Source organism: Aspergillus ibericus, assembly GCF_003184845.1.
Source record: "Aspergillus ibericus CBS 121593 unplaced genomic scaffold BO80scaffold_17, whole genome shotgun sequence".
In the NCBI taxonomy this organism is placed as follows: Eukaryota; Fungi; Ascomycota; class Eurotiomycetes; order Eurotiales; family Aspergillaceae; genus Aspergillus; species Aspergillus ibericus.
Window position 1 is genome coordinate 448869 of NW_020292115.1, and position 23125 is coordinate 471993.

Sequence of the window (23125 nt, forward strand, 5' to 3'; positions counted from 1 at the left end):
GTCTGGAATGATTTGAGCGTGGGTATGAACCGTCAAGATTCCAGATCAAGCAAGCCCTTCACATAAGTAGAAGATGGTGTACGAGACAAGTCCTATTCTGTCAAGCCACATTCATACCCGGATCTCCAGGAACAGGCATGTTTAGGTTGTTGGGATTTATGACATCCCGTTCGATGTCACAAAAAGTCCGCATGTCTTACGTCATCGCCTGGCTGGTCCGCTGGCCAACAGACAGTCACGTGCCACATTGAACTTCACATCCAGACCCGGCGTTTGGAACCCCATTCCTGTTCCAGTTGGGAATGTTTTGAAGCTTCAGTGAGGTTATCATATCTTTTGTCCCATCTTCTCAATTGTCAGGCCCCCCAACCGCCTTCCTTCAACGGAGCCTTTACTTCATCACGTCTTTTTTTTTTCCTGGCAATGCTGCCTTCCGCGCAGGGCAGTTGAGTAATTTGGGTTTGATGACGGGGAGAGCTTGACCCTCCAAGCAAAGCATTTTTCGGGCTTGCCAGACTTACAATGCAGTGCTATACTGAGTTGATGCCCCCAACCGGGGTCACTCAAGCCTTGGCAGTTCCTTTTCTCGCGGCAAACGCCAATAATTTGCTTGTTGTTAAAACATCCCTGCTCCAGATATATTCCCTGCATAAAGTTGCCTCTCAAGCAGAAGGAACCGAGGCACATCAGGAAACGACGAAGCTCCTTTTGGAAAAAGAGTATTCTCTCTCTGGGACAGTAACTGGCCTATGCCGGGTCAGAGTTCTAAACAGCAAGAGCGGCGGAGAGGCTGTTCTTCTTGCTTTTCGGAATGCCAAACTTAGCCTGATTGAATGGGACCCGGAGCGCCGGGACATCGCCACCATATCCATCCATTATTATGAGCGAGATGATCTGACCCGTAGTCCATGGGTTCCTGACTTGAAAAACTGTGGCAGCATCCTCAGTGTGGACCCAAGCAGTAGATGTGCGATCTTCAACTTTGGAATTCGAAATCTCGCCATTATCCCCTTCCATCAGCCAGGAGATGACTTGGTGATGGATGAATATGAGTCTGATTTCGGGGAGGGAACATCAGCCGACCGTGACGGTGTCGATAAGGCCAAAGAGGGCATTGCGTATCAGACTCCGTATGCCCCATCATTTGTCTTGTCCTTGACAGCATTGGACCCTTCTATACTTCACCCGATAAGCCTCGCTTTCCTATATGAATACAGGGAGCCAACCTTTGGCATTTTATACTCGCAAGTTGCAACATCAACTGCTCTTCTACCGGAAAGAAAAGACGTCGTTTCCTATACCGTGTTTACGCTAGATCTGGAGCAGCGAGCTTCTACGACATTACTCTCGGTGTCGAGGCTGCCCAGCGACCTTTTTAGGGTGGTGGCCCTTCCACCTCCTGTCGGCGGTGCTCTGTTAATTGGGTCCAATGAATTGGTGCATGTTGATCAGGCGGGCAAAACCAATGCGGTTGGAGTCAATGAATTTTCCAGACAAGTTTCATCATTTTCTATGACTGATCAGTCTGATTTGGCATTGCGCCTTGAGAATTGTATTGTCGAGTGTCTCGGGGATAGCAGCGGAGACCTGCTTTTGGTACTTTCTACAGGAAATATGGCCATCGTGAGATTCAACTTAGATGGGAGGTCAGTCTCCGGAATTTCAGTCCACTTGCTGCCGGCCCACGTCGGCGTTACCGCAATGGATTCCGCAGCAATAGCTTCGGCCTTTGTCAGTGAAGGAAGAATCTTCCTCGGAAGTGAAGATGGCGATTCGGTGCTTTTGGGCTGCTCATACTCATCCTCAAGCATGAAAAAGCATCGTATGCAGATCAGGCAAGCTACGGATGACCGTGCAGATATCTCGGATGAGGATCAGAGCGAGGGCGACGCTTATGAAGATGATCTCTATTCCACGTCCCCGGCGACAGCACTGAGTGGCCGCCGTTCATCAGCAGAGTCAACCGCACTCGGGTTGCATCATTTCAGAATTCACGATAGACTTATCAATATTGGCCCTTTGAGGGACATAACACTGGGCAGGAGACCATCCGCAAATCAAGAAACGAGAGGCGACCGTACCAGTGGTACCTCTTCGGAGCTGCAGATAGTAGCTTCCCAAGGCTCTGACAGAAGTGGGGGGTTGGTAGTAATGACCCGTGAGGTCGATCCCCATGTTGTCGCCTCTATGACAATTGAGTCAGTCGACTGTCTCTATACGGCTTCTTTAGCTCAGGAGGAAACAGCGGTGTCCGAATCTACTGAGGTTGGACAGCAATCCCAGCAACAACGATGCTACGTTATCGCATCGAGAACAAAAGGTCCAGATAAAGAAGAGTCACTCGTCTTTGTAGTGGATGGTCATGACCTCAAACCTTTTAGAGCTCCAGAATTCAATCCCAACGAGGATGTAACTATTGACATCGGGACGCAGACAAGCAGGAAACGCGTGGTCCAAGTCTTGAAGAATGAGGTACGAAGTTATGACAGTGGTGAGTTTCGATCCTGAACTGCTGGTGGAGTGACTTGTGTTAATAGAGCAGACCTGGGCTTGGCTCAAATCTATCCGATATGGGACGATGACACCAACGATGAACGGATGGCTGTTAGTGCCAGTTTGGCCGATCCTTTCCTTGCTATTCTACGAGACGATTCCACGCTATTGCTCCTTCAAACGGACGACAGTGGTGATCTCGATGAAGTAGAGCTTGGTGAGGATATAGCATCCGGGAAATGGTTATCCTGCTGCTTGTACAGCGACAAAAGTGGGGTTTTCTCTTCCATCTATCCATCACCAAACGAATCGGTTGGAGGCGATATGTTCCTATTCCTACTGAGTCTCGATTGCAAGTTCTTTGTAAGCTTTAAAAGCCCGTGAGGAGAGGGAGCTTCGCCCTGCTTTCCTTTGACCTTCCCATGATTGCCTACTCACCAATCAATCAGGTTTATCGCCTCCCCGATCAAAAATTGATGTCAGTAATCGAAGGGGTTGATGGCCTGTCGCCCGTGTTGTCTAGCGAGCCCCCAAAGCGGCCAGGGACACGGGAGAATTTGATAGAGGCTGTCGTTGCTGACCTTGGAGATGCTTGGAGCGCTTCGCCTTATTTAATTGTACGTGTTATGCTGTTCACTGCCAGCCAGGCTTGACGTGCTGATGGAGGCGTATGATATGATAGTTACGATCCGAGAACGATGACCTAATAATCTACAAGCCGTTCGTGGTTTCTGCCGGCCCAGGGAGAGGTGTTCCCGGCCTTAGGTTCTCCAAAGAGACCAACAATACGCTGCCAAAGATCTCTCCTCGTGTCGGCTCAAAGCAGTCGAATAATGCAGAACAAAGAGTCAAGCCGTTGCGCGTACTGCCCAATGTCTCGGGGCTCAGCACCATATTCATGCCTGGTGCTTCGGCAGGCTTCGTTATCAGGACGTCTGCGAGTGTGCCGCACTTTTTACGCTTAAGAGGGGAGGATACGCGGAGCTTGAGCAGCTTGAATACCCTTGAATGCGGTAAGGGATTTATTCATTTAGATTCGCAGGTATGCAATTATGGGTGGTTTTTGAAAAAGGCATGCTAAAGCACGATATAGAATACTGCTCGCTTCTGCCAATTGCCGCCCGAAACACGATATGACTATCAGTGGACATTGCAAAAGGTGCCTCTAGGGGAACAAGTCGACCATTTAGCCTATTCTGCCTCGTCGGGAACGTACGTTCTGGGGACGTGTCATGCAACTGATTTCAGATTACCTGAGGATGACGAGTTACACCCTGAATGGCGCAACGAAGGTTTGTCTTCTACCTATCAGTTTAAAGATCGTGCTGAGACTCTCTAGCTGTTTCCTTTCTACCATCTGGGCGTGGAAGCTCTATAAAGCTCATCAGCCCCAAGACGTGGTCTATCATCGACAGGTACGATGTCGCCATATACTGTGATAGGCTCGGGTATGTCTAACTTTTCACTTTATAGCTATTCCCTTGATGCAGACGAATACGTCATGGCCGTCAAGAACATTAGTCTCGAAGTATCCGAAAATACACATGAGCGCAAAGATATGATCGTTGTGGGGACAGCCTTTGTTCGGGGTGAAGATATACCTTCACGCGGCTGCATATATGTCTTCGAGGTCGTCAAGGTGGTTCCGGATCCTGATGACCCTGAGACAGATCGTAAGTTAAAGCTCATCGGCAAAGAACCAGTAAAGGGTGCCGTGACCGCACTATCCGAAATTGGTGGCCAGGGCTTCGTTCTTGTTGCACAAGGGCAAAAGTGCATGGTCAGAGGCCTCAAGGAGGATGGCAGCCTTCTTCCGGTTGCTTTCATGGACATGCAATGTTATGTCAGCGTGGCAAAAGAGCTCAAAGGCACTGGAATGTGCATTCTCGGCGATGCTGTGAAGGGGATCTGGTTTGCAGGCTATTCGGTATCATCCCCACGCTTAAAACCATGAGCCCAGCATAAGTGTGCCATGCTAACGATATATACCCTACAGGAGGAGCCATACAAAATGAGCCTTTTCGCCAAAGACCTAGACTACCTCGAAGTATCTGCCGCCGAATTCCTTCCCGATGGCAAAAGACTGTTCATTGTTGTGGCTGATAGTGATTGCAATATTCACATTTTGCAGTATGACCCTGAGGGTGAGTCTGCTGACCAGAGAACTTCCTCTGTGGCTCCGCTAATCGGAAACAGACCCCAAATCCTCGAATGGTGACAGGCTACTAAGCCGCAGTAAATTCCATACGGGCAATTTCGCTTCGACATTGACCCTTTTGCCACGTACAATGGTCTCTTCTGAGAGGGTGATTTTTGATTCAGACGAAATGGACTTGGACAGCCAAAGCGCCCTCTACCAGGCCCTGATGACAACACAGAACGGTTCCCTTGGCTTGATTACATGCATTCCAGAGGAATCCTACCGAAGATTGTCCGCTTTGCAGTCTCAGCTGACAAATACACTGGAGCACCCGTGCGGTCTTAACCCCCGGGCTTTTCGGGCTGTGGAGAGCGATGGTACAGCTGGAAGGGGCATGCTTGATGGGAATCTTCTGTTCAAGTGGATAAATATGAGCAAGCAACGCAAAACAGAGATAGCCGGACGGGTAGGTGCACATGAATGGGAAATCAAGGCCGACCTGGAGGCGATCAGTGGAGATGGGCTTGGCTATCTCTGATCGGCATCAACCCCTGGAGTGCTGGCTCGGGTACCGACTACACTCGATCAGCCCGATTCATATTTCGATGTCTCAAGGGGAAATGGACGAAAGGATCTTGCTGCCCTGGGTTAGGTTACTAGACCGAAACTAACTGCATGCTATTCGAGAAATCATGGCATGTCAAATTATACGGACTGGTCCCATGTGTGCTCGCATTCTTTTTCCGCGACCATGATTGTTACATTCCTGTATTTCTCACATGAACCAGAACAGTGTAGAAGGACGCAGGCGCAGCATATCTCAGATATCGACTGATGAAGTCAATGTGTGAAAGCACGTTTTGGTACATGAACATTCCAGACGGCCAGCCAAGTATCAGGTAGATAGCGAAGGTAATTTACCAGACAGAACCCCACTTCAGATATATGCAATCAGAAAAGGGAAAATAAGAAAGAAGGAGGAATAGAAAGAAAGGGATGGGGGGAAACGTAATGAGCAGATGAAAGGAAACCATAAAACAATAATAACGAAAAGGGAATCAAAGCCGGCTTCCTATCCTTGACTCCATCACGCCGCGACCTATCTCCTTGATACGTAGCGCTCGTTTACATAGCCGTACATTCCGATATTCCAGAAAAAAAAGGATGAGTAGAAATAGGAGATGAAAAGTGTGAATGAGGAAGGGAAAAGTGGGAGAGGTGACGGTGACGGTGCCCCCGCCAAATTCGTGACCAGCCTGCCAGGAAGGGCTGGGTATAGAGGACCGAGAGAGGGAAGAATGAGGGGAAGCATCAGGCACAGGTTATGCGATCAGCAGAGAAACAAACGGAGGTGTTGCTGGAGTCTAAGGAACCCGCTCTAAGACTTTCTGCACGTGTATTCGATCATTGTCTGTGACTTCTCAACGTACTCCCCCATCAGAAGACATCTTCTGCAGCAAAGTACCGTTTGCTGCGTCCGCGCGCAGTAACAAATTTCACTTCCGGCAGGTTGGTATGATGCACTACATGCGGTCGATATACGGCGTCAACGGGTGCTTGCCAGTCATCCAGGCCTAAGGGAAAATACTCGTATAGTAGGTCGGCACTCTCATTTGGAAATGGGAGTGTTGAAGCGAAGGGCTGCTGCATGTTGGTGGTATTCAGTAATGGTAATGAAGAGGTGCTTCGCGATGGTGCTTCAGGTAAGCCATGGGACAACTTGCGCATTTTGGTCGGCGGTGCAGAACTTTCCACGTTCAAAATCTTGTGTGATATATCATGTGTATACGAGGACGCTGACTGGGCAGGATCAGCCAGGTTGACCGATTCGTTGCCATCATCATCTTCGAGAAGGGATAAGTTTATGGGAGCGGTTACCGTGGCCGGGTGCCGCGGGACCTCTGGCGGCCGTGAAAACTCCGGACTAGACTGAGAGTATACGCTCGAGTGAGGCAGAGTCGCAGAGGGAATTGCACCACCAACAGGAGGCGGAATATGTGTCCAATCCGGGGAAGCTTGTTGTGCAGCTATACCACCTTGAGAAACGGACGTCTCCGGGGAGCTGCTCTTCACTGTGACTTTGGCCTTAGCCGCCGGTGTTAGGCTTGAATGCGGCGTAGTGTCGTTGGCTGGAGTCCGGTTGACAGAGCCTGAGTGAGCGGCTTGCGCATTCTTCCGCGATGCAGCAGCGCTGCCACTCAAAGGCAGGTCCTTGCGAGACTGGAAGTTGCGGGGACTCCGTCCCCGGACTATTACGGGTCCTGACTGTACCTCGCAGATGGGTATCTTAGCACCAGTGGACAACGTGGCGACAACCTTTAGGCGAATGACGAAGTGCTGCTGAAGCTCTTTGCGACGTCCGTTATTGGCGGTAGCAACGCGGAATTGAAGCCGCTTCCATGCGATGGGGAAGGTGGCATAGTCGGTGTCGAGGTCCTGTCCAGCCATAATATCCAACGGAATCGGAGGGGGCTCTTTTTCAACTTTAACAGTAGTGTTGTTGTGGGTATTGCCGCCGCCCCCGTTACTAGCATTGTTTCCATCTTCAGCCGCAGGATTTATATTCGCGGCGGGGGTCTTCCAAGGAACCGAGATGATCTTAACCGGATTGCCTTCGACAGATTCGGTGGCAGACACGGTGAGCTCTTGCGCCAGAATAGGGATCCGATCGCCTTGTTCCGTCATTAAGTAGCGTAGGCTTCGTGGAAGGGTGACTGAGCCAGTAATCTGGAACAGATTCCGGCGGTAGCACGTCAGCTCCGCTCCTTGTTGAGGCGGGGCATTTTCTGTAGGGGATGTGGTCCAAGGTGACTCCGCAAGAAAAAACATGCCATGCAGCTGAGCCGAGAGCGATATTGATGTGCGCCGTAGTGAGTAATCAAGCAGCGTAAACCCGTACGCAGGCATTGAGAAGCTCAGCAATTTATTGTTGTGATCGATAGACGAGTCAGGGGGCTGCTCGGGGGGCGCAGGTTCGAATGGGGCGACAATGTCCGTGAAGGGGTCTTCATAGCCAGGAGGGAACCGTTTCAACGATGACGAAGGTAAAGCATGCTGAGGGAAAGATATATCGTCGCCACTAACCCGGTGCCATGTCAGACGCGAACAAGAATGGGACAGCCTCAAGAAACTCACCTAACAAAAGTTTCGGAGTCAAATGTGGAACGTTGGTCTGGAAGATCCATGCCGGACATTGAATTGAGGTAATCGGCGCTTTGTATATTACCGAGCGACAGCGGGCTGGCCAGGTAAGGCATAGCCATAGTATCGAAGCCCTCCATGGCGGGGGCTAGACACGAGCGGTGCAAGATTTCAGGTGACGGTTCTTCAAATAGCAAAAAGCATGAAGGAATATACCTGGATAATTGAACAATGTGGGAAGGTGGGAGTAGAAGTTAACAGAAAGGCCGAAGAAGAAGGAAATAGACCAGGATGAATCGGTTCCGGCGAAGATGGGGACTGTGGTCGCAACGAGTGCGGAGGACGCGGGAGGAGCTAAAGAGGGGAGTACATGGATTGGAGAGGGGGGAATGCTCCGCCCAACCAAAGGAAACGAACCGGAGATGACTGGCGGGGTGAGGAAGATGAAATAGGACCTAGCCAAGGGGCAATGATGAAAAGATGGAAGGGACCAGGAAGGTACCAGGGAGGGCAAGAGAAGCAGCAGGAGTTGTAGTAGTTGTACGGAATAGTGGTGGTAATAGTGATAGCAGGAGCAAGCAGCAGCAACCGCCGCCTTGAGTGGATCGGATTCGCCCGAAGTCAGTGCATGGAGACTGCTCTGGTTGGTGGAGGCGGGGCGATTCGTCAAGGAAAAGAGTGTCCAACTCCAAAGACTCCAAACGATCACTGGGTGGTACACTAGACAAGATCCGGAGCGAGCCTAGGGTGGATGGAACAAGTGGATAGGGGATTATGAGAGAGGAGATAAGAGGAGGCCAGGCAGACGGACCCGGCGATGGGGCCGCAGCAAGAGCCAGCAGGAGAGGGGCGGATGGTGGAGAAGGAGAACTACTACGGAGTACTAGAGACTAAAAGAGAAAAAGAGAGAGAGGGAGAGGAAGGAGGAGGGGAGACCGGGAGGGGGAGGGAGGACGGAGCAGCGACCTGAGGAATCAGGAAAGGGCGACCGACCGACCGACCGACCGACTGAGAGAGGCCAGAACGGTTCGACTGTTCGAGGACCCTTTGGTTTTGGTTCTTTCTCTGCATGGAGTTTAGCTTGAAGAAAAATTACTATGGTGTTAACGAATGAAGGAACCCCGTTAACTAACAGTTGACAACTGACAAGATACTTGACTGATGCGCTCGACGGATGTGGATCACCCCCCAGGTCGGTAGCCCATTGGGATATCCAATTCATCCTTTTGCGGAGAGGCATCCTGACGGACTGAGTCAAGACGACTCCGACCGAAGACGGGAGATCCTGCCAGACTGCAAATGGGGTTCCGGATTAGGAACCAGCAACATTAAATCCATCCATCAAAGACTCTATTCCATTCCCTCTCCTCTAAAATGGGAAGCTTAAATCTTTTTCTCTGTCTTTTTCTTTTCTTTTTTACTGTTTCTTTCATTCCTAGGGAGTACTATCATATCATCATTTGATATCATCATTTGACTATTTTAACCCTTAAATCTTCTCTTGTCTTACTTTCCTTTTATTCTTATTATAGATCGTGTTATCTGCTCATGTCGTTTCTCAGCTCCTGAAATTCTAGAGAGGAAATTATCAAGAGCCTACAATATATGCAAGGAAGGAAGAATATACTCTGATACCTGTAGCAGAATCAAACAAAAATATGTTAACAATGAAGCAAACAAGGTCAATTGATACCGGGGATAATACCATGCCTATATATCTTATCTGCATAACCTTGGGGTTCCATAGTACATATGTACTACTAATATGCCGTACAATAGCTTCTATCTACCGAGTACCACCAGCATCAACCGACCGCATAGGCTCGAGATAGGTCACGTGTTCGGTACCTGGGCAATGGTACAAGCATCTCGGGTGATAGCTGTACTAGTACCATGTACTATATATGTATTATGTACGTCAATATTGAATAGATTAGTGACTGGGGCTGTTCAGGACCTGCCAGGTCAGGAGGTGCTCGCCAGTTAGTAAGTTCTGGTTGCGTGTAGCCGTTGGGTAAACCCCTGGGCAATACTAAGTAAGTACTCCGTAACTGGTAGCAAGACCCACTAAAACCCGGGGAATAGCTGATAAAGTTACTGCTCTATAGGTTAGTCTAGTGGGTAGTTCTGCTCTGCACCATAGGACAAATCTCATACCAGGCCCACCTAAGCTTGCTGTCTTCAGGATAATCCATATACTTATCAAACTCCAGAGCTACGTTGAGCTCAAGAAGGAAGGACCCTAGAGTAACACAAGGAAGAATGTTAAAAAGAAAAAGAAATAAGGGGGTTGAGGCAGGTTGAAAGAGATGAAAGAATATAAAAAGGCAATAATATAAATATATAAACATCAATATAACATAAAGACCTGTTTTTTAGATGGGGCTCAAACTTTCCCGTCTAACATCGGCCAGGAGAAACCGTTCCTTATATATCTTGAAAATAGGCATTCAAAGGTCGATATTCCGCACAACACAAAGAACAAAGTGGATTCATCTTGCAAACAAATACTGTATGGTGGTAGCAGTGCTGGAAAACTGAAAGTATCCAACAGACTCTAACCACTTGCAGCCGATCCCATCCATACCTCTTCAGAGTTAGTTATTGAACATCTTACGGAAATCAAGTAGTGTTTATAGTTTTGATTCTCTGTAGACTCCTGTATCGACTACATATATATTCCCAAAGCCTAATATTAAGCAAGGTACACCGGTGTCAGGAGCGCTGAAGGCGAGGACGAGGCAGGCGGAAGGGTGACTCAAGTGGCCCAAAGTGGGAGGATGATGACTGGCCGAGATATAACTGACCGACATGAAGGATAGATAGGTGGATCCTTTGTCAGGCTCCATTTTATCGGTGGTTGTCTCAATAGTTTTCTGCCCGTCGAACAACTGCAAAAATGTAGATGCTTTACGTTCCGAAGCTCAGACAGCACACAGAGTATACTAGTATTCCGCTTCGGAAATTTGTTCAATCATCTCTTGTCGCGCAGAACGTGACACTGTTTCTTTGCAAATATTATTGGCTGCCTTTCTGCGGGGTGATTCAAGCCGATTTGCAGACCTGAGCTGACCAGAACTTGGAGGCAATAGTTAATTACTACTTGTATGGAGTAACGACTACGGCTATCTCCGCATGCGGTCAATTACCTTATCACCATCATCAGGGTCTACCTACCTGCCCACTAGACGAATGCATCCAGGCACTTAAGATACTTCAAGTTGCCTAGGCACTGACTACCTCTCAGCTGAGAGGTGGGGCCACGCCGTCATCCTTTCTTTGCCCTGGTCTAGGTATCTCCTTCTATCCACTAGTAGATATGTATCAGATACTGGTACAGAGTAGTGGTGGCCACCACCGGGGGGAAAGGGAGGGGCCAGGAGACAGCTGGCAAGAATGATTGGCTCTGATTAAAGGGTATGTCTCAGTCACTGGGACGAAGCCGGATTAGCCGCGCCTGAAGGTTGGTCCGCATTTTGCCGTCTTCGAACCGGAGCTGAAGCTGACCATTGTAATAACCACTGTGTAATTTGACCTAACTGGAGGCGGTTAGTTCAATTAGATCAAGTATGCAGCCTACTCTTAGTTAGGCTCCGGGTGTGGATCCCTCAACTCTCAAGCACTCGTAAGTAGTAGGCAGTACGGAGTACTACACAGTACTTCGACAGTTGGATGACCACTTCAGTTCTCCGTACTTCAGTCATTACTATTATACGATTGTACCAGGCAATTGCGATGGCTCAACGATGTGGGCTTACACCAATAAGCGAAGGTCACCCGTTTTGGTTTGAGAGCGGAAGGCAGCATTATCACGCACGATGCACCTGTATGTACAGAGTATACATCTTGAACAGGAGCAGATTAATAGTATGTGCGCGTGATGTATTCAAAGACTGCGTGAAGTGTAAGTAGGGCGCGAAGCCTCCATCCATGTCCATCAAGCTCCTCATATAGTATGCTAGTACTCGGAAACGTGGGAGGGTTCCCGATCGAATTAGTATATATTTTCGATGAATGCTATACTGACCCCTGGAAGCCAGAACATGATCGCTATCTATACGCCGTTCTTTCGCTCCGGGCCTGCGGCCTGAACCAGAACACCACGGCCCACCAGTGTGACAGGATCACAAGCCAGTCTGTGGGACCGAGTGGGAAGTCAAATTTCTCCTCTCAGGCGGCTTGGCACCAGCCTTACACCGGCCAGTGTATCCGCTGGGTCTAGACTTTGCCTCTGACTGGGCAGTCTTAGCATCCCGTGTTGATGGGTATACCCCATGCTGGCTGCAGCCTGGTGAGTCTGCCGATAGAGGGGGAGCTCCATTCAACCTGATGTCGACGGACTGGTACGCTGTCGTCATTTCAACATCGCCTCGAGCTTTAATTAGGCGGGGGGTGCAAACGGAAGCCGGACGGGAATGACTGGGCTCTACCTTACCGCAACCGGAGGGAAAGAAGGAGAGGGGAGGGGGTGGCCAACCAACCTGAGCCGATGGGACCCTCTCCCCTCCATGCGTGGGGCTACTAGCAAGTCATCCGCAATCGAGATTCCTCCTGGATGGAAGAAAGAGTACGGAGTAGGTAGTACTATCTAGAAGATTTAGCTCGTACCTTGAAGTTGAGGGCCACCCGATCCACGGAGATCGCCCCTTCTGTTGGCCTGACCAAGTTTGGCCCCGATGTCCGAAAGCAGCAGCACGGATTCGATCGCTGTTCTTTCCCTCTCCCCCGTCCGGTTTCCCTTTGACATCCAAAACTCTCTTTTCCTCCCCTTGCCATTTATCGGTGCCATGGAGGATCTCAGCGGTAGCGGATAGCGCGGATTTCGGTAGTCCACCGTTTCCCCTCACGGGTGGTGTGGCCTTCTTGACTTCGTCAATTTCCTATCTCATAAAGTGTGCAAGCTGATAAGAGGATCCAATGATCAATGCACTGACTGAACTAGAATGCCTCTTTCCTTCAATGAAGAGTCTAGAACCGGCCCTGAGCACGCCAACTGGTTCGAGGCCTGCCGCTCCGTAACGTTTTCAATATCGATGCCAATGCTTCGCAAAAATTCTCCCGGCCAGCTCTCCACTGCAAGAGAAGTTCCGCATCGGCGCTACTGCGTGGATCATCCGAACATCGATCGGCTTACTTTGCGAGGCATGCCTCTTTAGCTACTGCTCGGGCGGCATCCTATCCGGTGCATATCGCTTTCGAAGTACTCGGTTTAACCCTACGCCGCAGTGGCGGTTCATCTCATACTACTAATTAGTCACAGAGTCATATTCATATCAGTGGGTTGGCAACGCTAGCAAAGGAGGTATCTAAAAAGACAGAAAGTAGGGAATGGGAATGAGGTAAGAAGACAAGTCATGAGAAAAGTGCAATTATATAGTGGATACCGTATGTACGATGCTGGAAAGCCCAGCAAGATCACATACACGGATGGAGGCAACGGACGAATCGAATATGGATGGTAAGAGGAAGATGAGCGTGGCACAGAAGAGCGGGGTCGGTTAAGATGAAGGCATCATGGTCCATGACACCGCATCACAATTGACCTCCTCGAAGCTATGCAAAGTGCCAAAGCCCAGACCTGACAAACAGTTGAAATTACTATCGCTGTCGACCTAGACCCAGCTTGTTAGTATGACGGGCCTCGCCGCATATAAGCGAATGAAGGGCAACTCACACAATCCATGATTACAGCCTCGGCGCCGTTCTTACGGACTTGCTTGATCCCTAGCAGAACCAATCCTTGCATGACCGTGGCATACGCGCCGACAGAAGGGGAGATGACGGGAGAAGAGATGCCTCCTGTTGAGACCTGGGTGGATCTCAAAGCGGGCATATGTTCTGCCAAAGTCGATCGTCCGTTGTATATGACTACGCTCCCTAGAATAGCCCCGTCACTAGGCCGTATGGCCCGAATAATTCCACAATGAGGTGCCCCTCCTAGGGCAACCTTGTAGATATCTATCACACCTTGTCTTGAATTCGTCTTAATGTGGTCAAGGATGGAATCAGCGTAACCCCATCCGTAAACAAGGTCGTAGGCCACGTCCGCGTTCTGGAGCCCATGGATCAGTCCGTCGGGAGGCGACCAAGTGGGCAAGTTGCGCAACACCAGGCTGCAAACGGGCCGTGAAAGGGCGGTATTCCAGCCCAGGTTTGCAAACCATTGTCGCAGCCTCTTCCGCTCTACCGAGTTCGCTGACGGGATGCCCAAGTAGATCCCTGGCAGTCGAGATCCAAGCTGGAATCTTTTCATCACGTTTCGTTGAAGAAGGGTTCGAATGGCGCGGTCGTGGAGTGAATTCCCAATCGACAACTTTCGCCTCGCAGGATGGACAATCAAAGATCCAATGACACCGGTGCCTGTGGACCGAAAGAAGTATGTGGAACAAAATCCATATAGTGCTTGTGTGCTGCTGTTCCGAACGACAAAATGCGCTTCGTCAATTTCCTCCCGTCGAAGCAGAAAGCTACTCGACGTTACACCTAACAACTCCGAACGTTGTCCCTGAGCACAATCCCCTCTGACCGCGTCCAAAAGTGAATCGAGAGCATGCGCATCCCTCTCCTCATTCCAGTTCTCCACCAGCCAGTGCTGTCTCGCTTGGTGAAGCTTTTGACTGCGGCTGATAGAACCTGGCAGTGAGCCGATGGGGTTGAGTTCCCCGTAAAGCACTTTAACGAGGGCCTCCAGAGCGGTCTCAGTAAAATCATATGTGCAGACATATGTTCCGATAGACGGGTCCATGGCGAAGTCGTATGGGGAACTGGCCGCGACAACAACCAGGGGCTTCTCGCAAGCTTCACCGGCTGGGGTAAATTGTGATCTGCAGATCATGGAGACGTGTTTAGTAAAACCATGCTGATACAGGTTCCTGTTAGCATCTGCGGTAACAATAATGACTGCACTGGCCCGGTCAATGAGACTTTCATGGATTGGGCGGACGCCATTAGCAGTGTAGGATGTGTGTAGAACACGGCCACTCCTCTGGCGTGACAGAGACCTTCCGAGCTCCTTGAACACACTTTCGCCACTTAACACCGAGGCTGCCCGATCCCATGCTTTTGGATCGAGAGACACATTCGAGTGCTCACTCACTGAGCGGGATACGGCAGAAGCAGGGAGTGGTTTAACCAACGGAGTCAACAGGAGCAGCTCTTCGTTTGACTCCAGGATGTTGGAGAGTGGCAGTAAATTCTTCTTATCCCGCACCACTGAGATGGACCTGTTGTATGCCCTCGTGGAGAGGCTAGTATGAGATGGTTGCATCTGTGTAAGCGAAGGAAGGCCAGGAGGATTGAGGGCCTGCTCCCAGGAGGTACATTTGGCTTTTAGGTTGAGGACTCTGCGTAATGATTGCTCTATGCGCGTTCGACCGATGATTCCGTTCTCCACGCCGAGCTTCAAGCCATTGATCGCCTCTTGCTGCACCTGGAATGATCGGCAGAGGAGTATGATATCACAACCCGCATTCTTTGCCATCACCGTTCCGCCGCCGACGCCAATGTTATGCGTTAGGGCCTCCATCTCCAGGCATTCTGAAACGACTACGCCTTCGAATTTCAAATCCTTCCGTAGCAGATCGTCAACCACCTGCTCGCTTAGACAAGCATGCATGACGTTGACTCCCGCAGAGGACATCGAAACGCCCCCGACCATCATAGAGTCTAACCCATGGACGATGGCATTGCGGAAAGGCACCAATGCGGTTAAACTGAGTTGTTCCAGTGACTCAGTGATGATAGGTACGTCAGACTGAGACCCAAGGAACTCCAAGTTGCCATATGATGGGAAATGCTTGCCACAGGTCACCAAGCCTGCTTTCTGATAGCCCTTCATGAACTCCACGCCATATTGGGACACCTCTTGCGGGTCGTCGCCGGTGGTGCGGACGCCCAAGGGCTGAGTCCGTACGTTTGTCAGCACGTCTAGGACAGGTCCAAGGATCCAGTTGACTCCGACGGCCTTGAGCTCCTGAGCAGTAGCCACTGCGACTTCATGTGCTAGGACTTTTGAGCCCGTCGCGGCTATACCCATGGCGCTAGGATACTGCCGGATGTATATCTCATCATACAGGCTGTTCACGCCTCCGTTTTCTTGATCCAGAGCGATGAGCAGTGGCACCGGGTGGCCAGCATCCCGGGCAATGGTCTGAAGCTCAAGGACAAGTCGCATTGCATCTTCGGCAGCTAGACGTGGATTAGTGGATTGGTACTCAGGACGATAGGAGACACGACTGCAAAGCATCCCTCAGGATAGGAATACGAAGCGATAGAAGGTAAGGTGCGGTGGTACATTTTAAGTTTTTGGCAGAGAGTAGAACCGAGCCTAGATGATAGTTTTCGATCAGAGAGCGGATCTGAGGGCTGACCGAGGTTCCATCGAAGCCCATCATAAACAGCTGCCCCATCTGCCTGTCGGGGATGACATGGCAGCAGCCTAACCGTCAGTCATGGTCAATGGATGGATGGGTGAAGGCTGCAGGGGGGGAAGAGGAAGGAAAGAGAGAAGAGGGAAGGGGGTCGCGGAAACAGGCAGGAATCAGCCGCGGAGGGTAGCTTCCCCGGTGGGTAAGTATGGGATTGGAGCGTGGACGTATTGATAGCGAGGGGAACGAAGGGCGCAAGAAGAACGCCAAGGCTACACTCCTACCTGTCGAGATCCTCCCAGCCAGGCGGCAGCATGTCCTCTTTGGGGGCCATGAGGGCCCGGCGTGGGAAGGAATGTCGCGGGTGCAATAGAAAAGGGAAGGATTTGGGTTAATGTAGGAATAGGAGGAGGTAGTAGATCGGTTGGAGTTGAGTAAGGAGGCAATCGATTGTTTGCAAGCAAGCGTCAAGAAAAGGTGGGTGGACACGCGCCGGGACCGGCAGTTGATACCAAGCTACCCTGGTTACTGGTTACTGGTTAGCTTCCCAGCGTCTGTATCAGATAATATCGGGCGGATCAGGGAAGAGGGACTAATCACCGACTCGGGGCCAGATAGTGGACTACCTAGAATCACGCTTCTCCTGTGTTCAACCGCGGTGATGATAGCAAATGACAGCAAGTGTTCAGAACAAGCGGGTGCACAGCTAGGAAACCTCCCGGGTATCTCCCTATAATAAGCGAGAACGGGTCCTAACGAGGCATCACTCACTAGATCCTAGATACCCACGGAGAACTCACTCCCCGATAGAGTGTAAAGGATTTCTCAATCGTCTTTCTAGACTCTTGAGTATTCCGTAAACATCTTGGCATGGTAAGTAGGGATGTTCAAACATCAACCAACCCTCCGCTGGAAGAACAATCTTCCACCAGAGAGGGATCACGTGGTGTATCCATCATACCGTCAGTGTACCATACCAAAACCGTGACAGACCACTTGAATTTCCGGTATGGTACATACAGTACGGCGGATACTGCACCGGTATGTTTGTACAGTGCTTTACCAGGTGGTCATGGCGACTCCATCCTGATACGAAAAAGGAACCTGGAGGGTTGCATGGGTCTGTGACACACAGGGCTGTTTCCCCGGTTTGCCGCGATGCCCGAATGCAACGGCAGCGCCCGTCACCCGGTATGGTCCAATCGAATTGAGTGGAAGCTCTGGGACGCTGCCCCGTCGGGTTAGACGGCCCCTCAGGCCTATGGGAATCCACCCTCTCGGTCACTCCGTCTTTATCAGCTATCATCACCTGCCTCGGCGTTATACCCTTGGCAAGCTTGATCAAGCATCTTGCCAGCCGATTCGCCCCATGCCACCCCTTTCTGCAACATCACGTTGTCCATGCCGATGATACCATTCGCGACAATAGCTTTTTCCATTTTCCTCGCCTCTGATTGGCGGCCTCGAAGGGTTTTTGCATGACAGTACTATGTACTAGTACTCCCCAAGGACAACAGAAAGCTGCGTCATAGGACAGTAAGTACCCGGTACCTCGTGGGAGTACTACTATTAGGTATTGTGAATATTTCCCTTTGTCTAGTAGTGTCGCACATTCCTTCCTTCCATGCGTGATGAGGATGAGGAAGGCCATCAATCTAAATGCGTGGTTACCTATCTAGGTATATACTCGGTGTAGCATAGCAGCGAGGTTGTCGTCATCACCACGCTGCTTTGACTCGATGCAGATCCCTTGGAAGGGTAATAATCATGGGACTAGTACTATTGAAGTATACAGTACCTGTCTGTTGATGAAGGTCCAACAGTCCACTTCATGTATCATCCTGTCACACTCCACCCGGCCGGTCAATCCAGACCTACGTACTGGCTGTACTGTAACAGAGCCATGGTTGGGATGGAGCCGGATCTAACAGTCATTATTAACCTCCCCGGGCCCTGCTCGATCATTACGCCGCTCTCTCCTCTCTTCACTTCATAATCAACCGCTTCCTCCCCCTCTCGCACATTTCGCATTTCTCACCCTCCATCTTCCATATTTAACATTGCCAAGCGCACGCTCTCCTGAGAAAACCTCCACGGTCCTCGATCCCTTGTATTCCCGATCGCCATATCTCGTCTTATCGCCCTTGATTCTTATCAGTGACGTAGTAGTCTCTGCCCTCTCCCCTCAGAATTTCCTCCACCATGTATGGCGCCCGTGTTTGAGAGCATATTCTGGCCTCATGAGTTTCGACTGACCTTCTTATGTAGGAGAGTGATCATTCGAGAAACCAAGTTCGAAGCCTCCGAATACATTGCGGATTATATCATCCGTATGTCGTCCTCCGTGCTCTAGATTCATTGCTCTTGCATATGTCCCCATTCTGCTTATGAGAAAGGGTTATATGGTATTTGCTAGGCGCATACAGCTACTGACCATACGATCACCTTTTGCTAGGTCGCATCAAGTTATTCAAGCCAACTGAAGATCGGCCTTTTGTGCTGGGGCTCCCAACAGGCAGCAGCCCGGAAATTATCTACAAGACTCTTGTGCGCCGGCACAGGAACGGCGAAATCTCATTCAAAAATGTCGTGACATTTAACATGGTATGTCTACCCTACATAACCTCAGTTTGGGGGAGGATTATTAAGTTGCCTGAGTAATATGTTAATTCAGCCAGGACGAATACGTTGGACTGCCCCGTGATCACCCCGAGTCCTACCACAGCTTTATGTATAAGCACTTTTTCTCCCATGTGGACATTCCGCCCCAGAACATCAACATTCTTGACGGAAATGCACCTGATCTCGCGGCCGAGTGTGCGTCTTTCGAGGCCCGGATTGCTCGGTATGGTGGCATCGAGCTCTTCCTGGGTGGCGTGGGACCAGATGGGCATATCGCCTTTAACGAACCAGGATCCTCCTTGAGCAGTCGCACCCGCGTCAAGACCCTGGCCTATGATACGATCTTGGCCAATTCACGATTCTTCGGAAACAATTTGGATCAGGTGCCACGAAGGTCGCTAACTGTGGGTATCCAAACTATCTTGGATGCTCGCGAAGTCGTTATCGTGGCTACAGGTGCCCACAAGGCCCTTGCTGTGGAGAAGGGTCTTGAAGGTGGTGTTAATCATATGTGGACGCTGTCAGCGCTGCAGCTGCACCCGTATGCCTTGATCGTCTGCGACCGGGATGCAACGCTGGAGCTCAAGGTCAAAACGGTTCGCTACTTCGAATCCATCGAACAATCTGGCACAGATGCACGTACCCAAGGCCCGCCTCTTGTCTACCGACCCAGGACATACGTTCCTGCACCGGTGGGAGTTGGTAAAGTTCACCAGCCACATGCTACTTCCGAAATGGCCCCCCAGAAAACACCTAAAGACCTTCGAATTAACACGGAGCTTCACTCGCTGATGGAAGATGACGAGCTCACGCCGGATAGCATGTCTTCACGGATGGTCGACTCGGCGATTGGTGGGCTGGACTCGACTCTGAAGGGAGATTTGTTTTTTGACCACATGGGCTCGCGGGTCGTCTCGCATTGACTGGGAGAAATGTGGGGTGATTTCCGTGGCCGCTAATTTTCTATGGAACCGAGACAGTATTCACTTGGTTTCGACTTGCTGGTAGATGGAGCTGGCGCTAAGATGATCGTAGCTTGCCTGGCACAGAGATGTCATTTGTTTGGAACGCACTGACCTTTCATCACTGGCATCTGTCTTGCGAAATTGATATCTAGATGTTTTGTCTCTGGTATGCATTGGGAATTATTGCTTATGCGCGGGTCCCGAGAGTTTATAGATCGTTTGCCATGGCGTTAGTTGCTGAACCACCATAGACTGGATTTGGGATAGTATCAATGACGAATAATGCATCATACCTGCAATGATATAAATGCGTGATATGTATGTTGTATATACAAGGACCAGTTCGGCTCGGTATCAAGGAAAGGCCGATTTCTATGTGGTGGATAGCTTGAACCAATGGCCAATAGTAGTTCTCATCCTGAAACTCTGGCGTCCATCCGTGCAAAGAAAAATTGAAAGAAGGAAAGACAGACGGACAGACATATATTTATCGAGTATGTACTTTTATTTGCTTCTTTGCGTAGAATGGGATAAGGAAACACAACCGCACTTCCTCTACAGTTTGGCGAAAACAGTAGCAACGGCGCCGTTCATGTCGACCAAAGTACTCTTGTTCTTCACCCAGGCCTCAATGCCCCGGCGTCCGTTCTCAACACCCACGCCGCTATTCTTCCATCCACCGACAGCCATTTCGGATGGACTCTCACCCCAACTGTTAATCCAAGTGATACCTGCCTGCAACTGGTCGATGATGCGATGGGCCATGTTTATATCCCTGGTGAAGACGCCGGCGGCCAGGCCAAGGTTGGTGGTGTTTGCCCGCTTCACCGCTTCCTCGACCGTCTCATAGGAGAGGATGGACATCACGGGACCGAAGATCTCCTCCTTGACAATGCGCATGTCATCTGTACAGTCTGTGAAGACAGTGGGCCGAACCCAGTATCCATCTTCCAACTCCTTCGGGACTTGCGGCTTGCCTAGCCCACCGTAGAGAAGGGTGGCCTTGTCTGTCTCGATTCCGTGGCGGATGTAGGAAGCCACCTTCTCCATGTGGACGTTCGAGCTTAGCGGACCAAAGTTGGTGGCGTTGTCGAACAGAGGACCGGGGCGGATGTATTGCATCTTCTCCAAGAGTCGCTTCTCAAAAGCCGACTTCATGGTTGCGGGGACAAAGACACGAGTACCATTGGTACAGACCTGGCCGGTGCTGTAGAAGTTGGCCATCATGGCGCCGTCCACCGCATTATCCAGCTCCGCGTCAGGAAGGATGACGAGGGGGCTCTTGCCTCCAAGTTCCATCGTCACGTACTTCATGTTGCCAGCGGCAGAACCGGCGACCTTCATGCCGGTGGACACCTGGCCCGTGAAGGAAACCTTGGCAATGGTCGGATGGGCAGTCAAGTATGCACCGACATCTCCTGCACCGTACACTACATTGAAGACGCCCGCGGGAAGTCCAGCTTCCTTGTAGATCTCGGCCAGCGTCTGAGCATGAAGCGGGGTAAATTCACTGGGCTTGTATACCATGGTGTTTCCAGCAGCCAGACAAGGTGCGGATTTCCAGAGAGCACTGGTTGTACTTTAGTCAAGTCCCAGACCTTCTTGCAGAGGGGCTTACATTTGGATGGGGTAGTTCCATGCGCCGATGCCCACGCAGACACCCAACGGGGCCTTCTTCGTGTATACCCAAGCATCTTCCCTCAGCTGGGTAGTCTCACCATTCAGCCCGCCGCCTCCGACCAGGTTTGCATAATACTCGAGAGAATCGGCTCCTGTGACAACATCGACGGTGCTCGTCTCGGTGTATGCCTTTCCGGAGTCTAACGTTTCGACACGAGCGATTTCATCATTGCGCTCCCGCAGGAGGGCGGCGGCTCTCTGGAGGATGCGGGCACGAGCAACGGGAGGGGTCTGAGACCAAGAGGGGAACGCACGGTCGGCGGCGGCCACGGCGGCATCTATATCGGAGGGGGCGGCGACCTGGATTTCGGCCAGCGGGGTAGCGTTGGAGGGGTTGATGGTCTGAAAGGTCTTGCCGGAAGAGGCAGGCTGGATCTTGCCATCGTAGTAGAGCTGACGCGTAGGGAACTCGAGGGACGACATGGTTGGAAAAGGGGACGAGTGTGAGAGAGGAAGATGAAAGGATGAGGAGATAACGAAGATTAAGATAGAAAGATAGTGAAAAAAGAGGTTTCAAGAGTGAAGGTACAGTTCAGGTACCTCGGCCCGCGCACTAAGCCGGAAACGCGACTTCATGGCTACACCGCCAACCCGATGATTTGCTGGACGGCCAATGATGTAATCCGACAGGCGGCGATCTTTCGGTCGGCATTCCTACTTACTATGTAGTAAGGACCGTCCCAAGTCCTATCTACAGGTCGATGTCTGATACGGTGAGGATAAAAAGTGGCGGATGGCGGAGATACTCCAAAGTACTCCGCACCTCGTAGACAGTAAGTAGGTAGATATGACCTCGGGAGGCTCCTATGGCTCAATGCGGTATCTCTGTGCATTCAACCCAAGCAGGCAATCCGATCCCGGATTCGCCTCGGCCCTGCATCTCCGATAGATTTAACCGTTGGTTAGCGTCCAGTCCGGCGGGATCGTGGCGTGCCCTAGTGTCTGGATATCGTGTGGGGAGTCCGCCGTCCAGCGCTTTTCGGAAGTTGACCGTGGAGGGTTGACACCATCCTGCTGGGCTGCCGATTCTACCGTGCGACCGCCTCCGCATATATACTACATATACGGAGTAAGTAGTAGTAGCAGAGTACTAGGACTTGGGCGTGTCAACTGTAGAAGGGATTGGATAATAATCCGGGGATGACCAGGTACCGCCATTGGTGGTACGTAACAATTTCACTATGTAGGCTGACGCATCCCAAATCCGACCAACGACTTCATCTTAGCCAAAACCTATTTTTCGCCCGTTCCGTGGGTCTTTTTTTCCTGACTAAGGAGCCCACCAAGCCACTAGCCCCACTACACGGCAGCCATTGGTGATCGTGAGTTCAATGCGGTGGAGGCTACAAGTGGGGCTTGTCTCTCTACGGAATGGGCCAGGAGAGAGGACCCGGCAGAAAAGAGAAAAGTAAAAGGCAGAAAAAAAAAAAAAAAAAAAAAAAAAAAAAAAGGGTCCATATTAACTCGGTCCTGCCACAGAGAGAGAAATCTTGGATTGAGGGATTGAGGTTAGAGCGTCCTATAGGATGTTGGATGTCGGTGGAATTATCTCATACTTTATCAACAGAACAGAATCAATTGTATTAATAATTGGAGGCCAACCCAGTCATGCTTTGAGACTTTTTATGAATTATTACAATGCTAATCCCCAGGAATGGAGCTGACTTTGGAGGCATCCCGAGAGCTCCCTTTCCTACTGATACAGATACGGTTGTAGC

General features: G+C 50.6%; 6 protein-coding genes across 6 annotated transcripts; 2 read left to right on the plus strand and 4 right to left on the minus strand.

The window, feature by feature from the left end:
• Window positions 1-295: 295 nt before the first annotated feature.
• Window positions 296-5603, plus strand: BO80DRAFT_380974 (cleavage/polyadenylation factor CFT1). The gene is made up of 9 exons (XM_025716821.1): window positions 296-2491; window positions 2543-2856; window positions 2943-3110; window positions 3176-3535; window positions 3587-3785; window positions 3833-3908; window positions 3967-4420; window positions 4490-4637; window positions 4690-5603. Exons 1-9 carry the CDS (start codon window positions 523-525, stop codon window positions 5169-5171), a joined length of 4170 nt encoding a protein of 1389 aa, XP_025575836.1. The 5' UTR covers window positions 296-522; the 3' UTR covers window positions 5172-5603.
• Window positions 5604-6070: 467 nt separating this feature from the next.
• Window positions 6071-7914, minus strand: BO80DRAFT_444587 (NDT80/PhoG-like DNA-binding family protein; the record flags this gene model as incomplete). The annotated part of the gene is made up of 2 exons (XM_025721439.1): window positions 6071-7712; window positions 7769-7914. 2 exons carry the CDS (start codon window positions 7912-7914, stop codon window positions 6071-6073), a joined length of 1788 nt encoding a protein of 595 aa, XP_025575837.1.
• Window positions 7915-9499: 1585 nt separating this feature from the next.
• On the minus strand, window positions 9500-10266 carry BO80DRAFT_61007 (uncharacterized protein). Its single transcript, XM_025724630.1, has 3 exons — window positions 9932-10266; window positions 9732-9871; window positions 9500-9672 (listed from the first exon to the last, which is right to left on the minus strand). The coding sequence occupies exons 1-3, from the start codon at window positions 10123-10125 to the stop codon at window positions 9608-9610; spliced, it is 399 nt and encodes a 132-aa protein (XP_025575838.1). The 5' UTR covers window positions 10126-10266; the 3' UTR covers window positions 9500-9607.
• Window positions 10267-12955: 2689 nt separating this feature from the next.
• Window positions 12956-16558, minus strand: BO80DRAFT_61014 (putative beta-N-acetylglucosaminidase). The gene is made up of 3 exons (XM_025724631.1): window positions 16068-16558; window positions 13449-15961; window positions 12956-13386 (listed from the first exon to the last, which is right to left on the minus strand). Exons 1-3 carry the CDS (start codon window positions 16180-16182, stop codon window positions 13273-13275), a joined length of 2742 nt encoding a protein of 913 aa, XP_025575839.1. The 5' UTR covers window positions 16183-16558; the 3' UTR covers window positions 12956-13272.
• A 1718-nt stretch (window positions 16559-18276) lies between these two features.
• Window positions 18277-20070, plus strand: BO80DRAFT_424716 (putative glucosamine-6-phosphate deaminase). Its single transcript, XM_025719348.1, has 4 exons — window positions 18277-18344; window positions 18409-18470; window positions 18596-18744; window positions 18819-20070. The coding sequence occupies exons 3-4, from the start codon at window positions 18742-18744 to the stop codon at window positions 19683-19685; spliced, it is 870 nt and encodes a 289-aa protein (XP_025575840.1). The 5' UTR covers window positions 18277-18344; window positions 18409-18470; window positions 18596-18741; the 3' UTR covers window positions 19686-20070.
• A 21-nt stretch (window positions 20071-20091) lies between these two features.
• BO80DRAFT_61152 (aldehyde dehydrogenase) lies at window positions 20092-21935 on the minus strand. Its single transcript, XM_025724632.1, has 2 exons — window positions 21346-21935; window positions 20092-21297 (listed from the first exon to the last, which is right to left on the minus strand). The coding sequence occupies exons 1-2, from the start codon at window positions 21828-21830 to the stop codon at window positions 20283-20285; spliced, it is 1500 nt and encodes a 499-aa protein (XP_025575841.1). The 5' UTR covers window positions 21831-21935; the 3' UTR covers window positions 20092-20282.
• Between the last annotated feature and the right edge of the window lie 1190 nt (window positions 21936-23125).

What these genes read in the sequence shown, in the direction of transcription:
- BO80DRAFT_380974 (XM_025716821.1), top strand. Translation starts at nt 523, where the DNA reads ATGCAGTGCTATACTGAGTTGATGCCCCCAACCGGGGTCACTCAAGCC. An exon ending in ACGTGGTCTATCATCGACAG is followed by an intron (nt 3,909 to 3,966) that starts GTACGATGTCGC and finishes TTCACTTTATAG; the next exon opens with CTATTCCCTTGATGCAGACG. An exon ending in TTTGCAGTATGACCCTGAGG is followed by an intron (nt 4,638 to 4,689) that starts GTGAGTCTGCTG and finishes AATCGGAAACAG; the next exon opens with ACCCCAAATCCTCGAATGGT.
- BO80DRAFT_61007 (XM_025724630.1), bottom strand. Translation starts at nt 10,125, where the DNA reads ATGTTTATATATTTATATTATTGCCTTTTTATATTCTTTCATCTCTTT. An exon ending in AGCAAGCTTAGGTGGGCCTG is followed by an intron (nt 9,872 to 9,931) that starts GTATGAGATTTG and finishes CCTATAGAGCAG; the next exon opens with TAACTTTATCAGCTATTCCC. An exon ending in AGCACCTCCTGACCTGGCAG is followed by an intron (nt 9,673 to 9,731) that starts GTCCTGAACAGC and finishes ATACATATATAG; the next exon opens with TACATGGTACTAGTACAGCT.
- BO80DRAFT_61014 (XM_025724631.1), bottom strand. Translation starts at nt 16,182, where the DNA reads ATGGGGCAGCTGTTTATGATGGGCTTCGATGGAACCTCGGTCAGCCCT. An exon ending in CTCTGCCAAAAACTTAAAAT is followed by an intron (nt 15,962 to 16,067) that starts GTACCACCGCAC and finishes ATCCACGTCTAG; the next exon opens with CTGCCGAAGATGCAATGCGA. An exon ending in AGGCTGTAATCATGGATTGT is followed by an intron (nt 13,387 to 13,448) that starts GTGAGTTGCCCT and finishes AGCTGGGTCTAG; the next exon opens with GTCGACAGCGATAGTAATTT.
- BO80DRAFT_61152 (XM_025724632.1), bottom strand. Translation starts at nt 21,830, where the DNA reads ATGTCGTCCCTCGAGTTCCCTACGCGTCAGCTCTACTACGATGGCAAG. An exon ending in TGGAACTACCCCATCCAAAT is followed by an intron (nt 21,298 to 21,345) that starts GTAAGCCCCTCT and finishes AAGTACAACCAG; the next exon opens with TGCTCTCTGGAAATCCGCAC.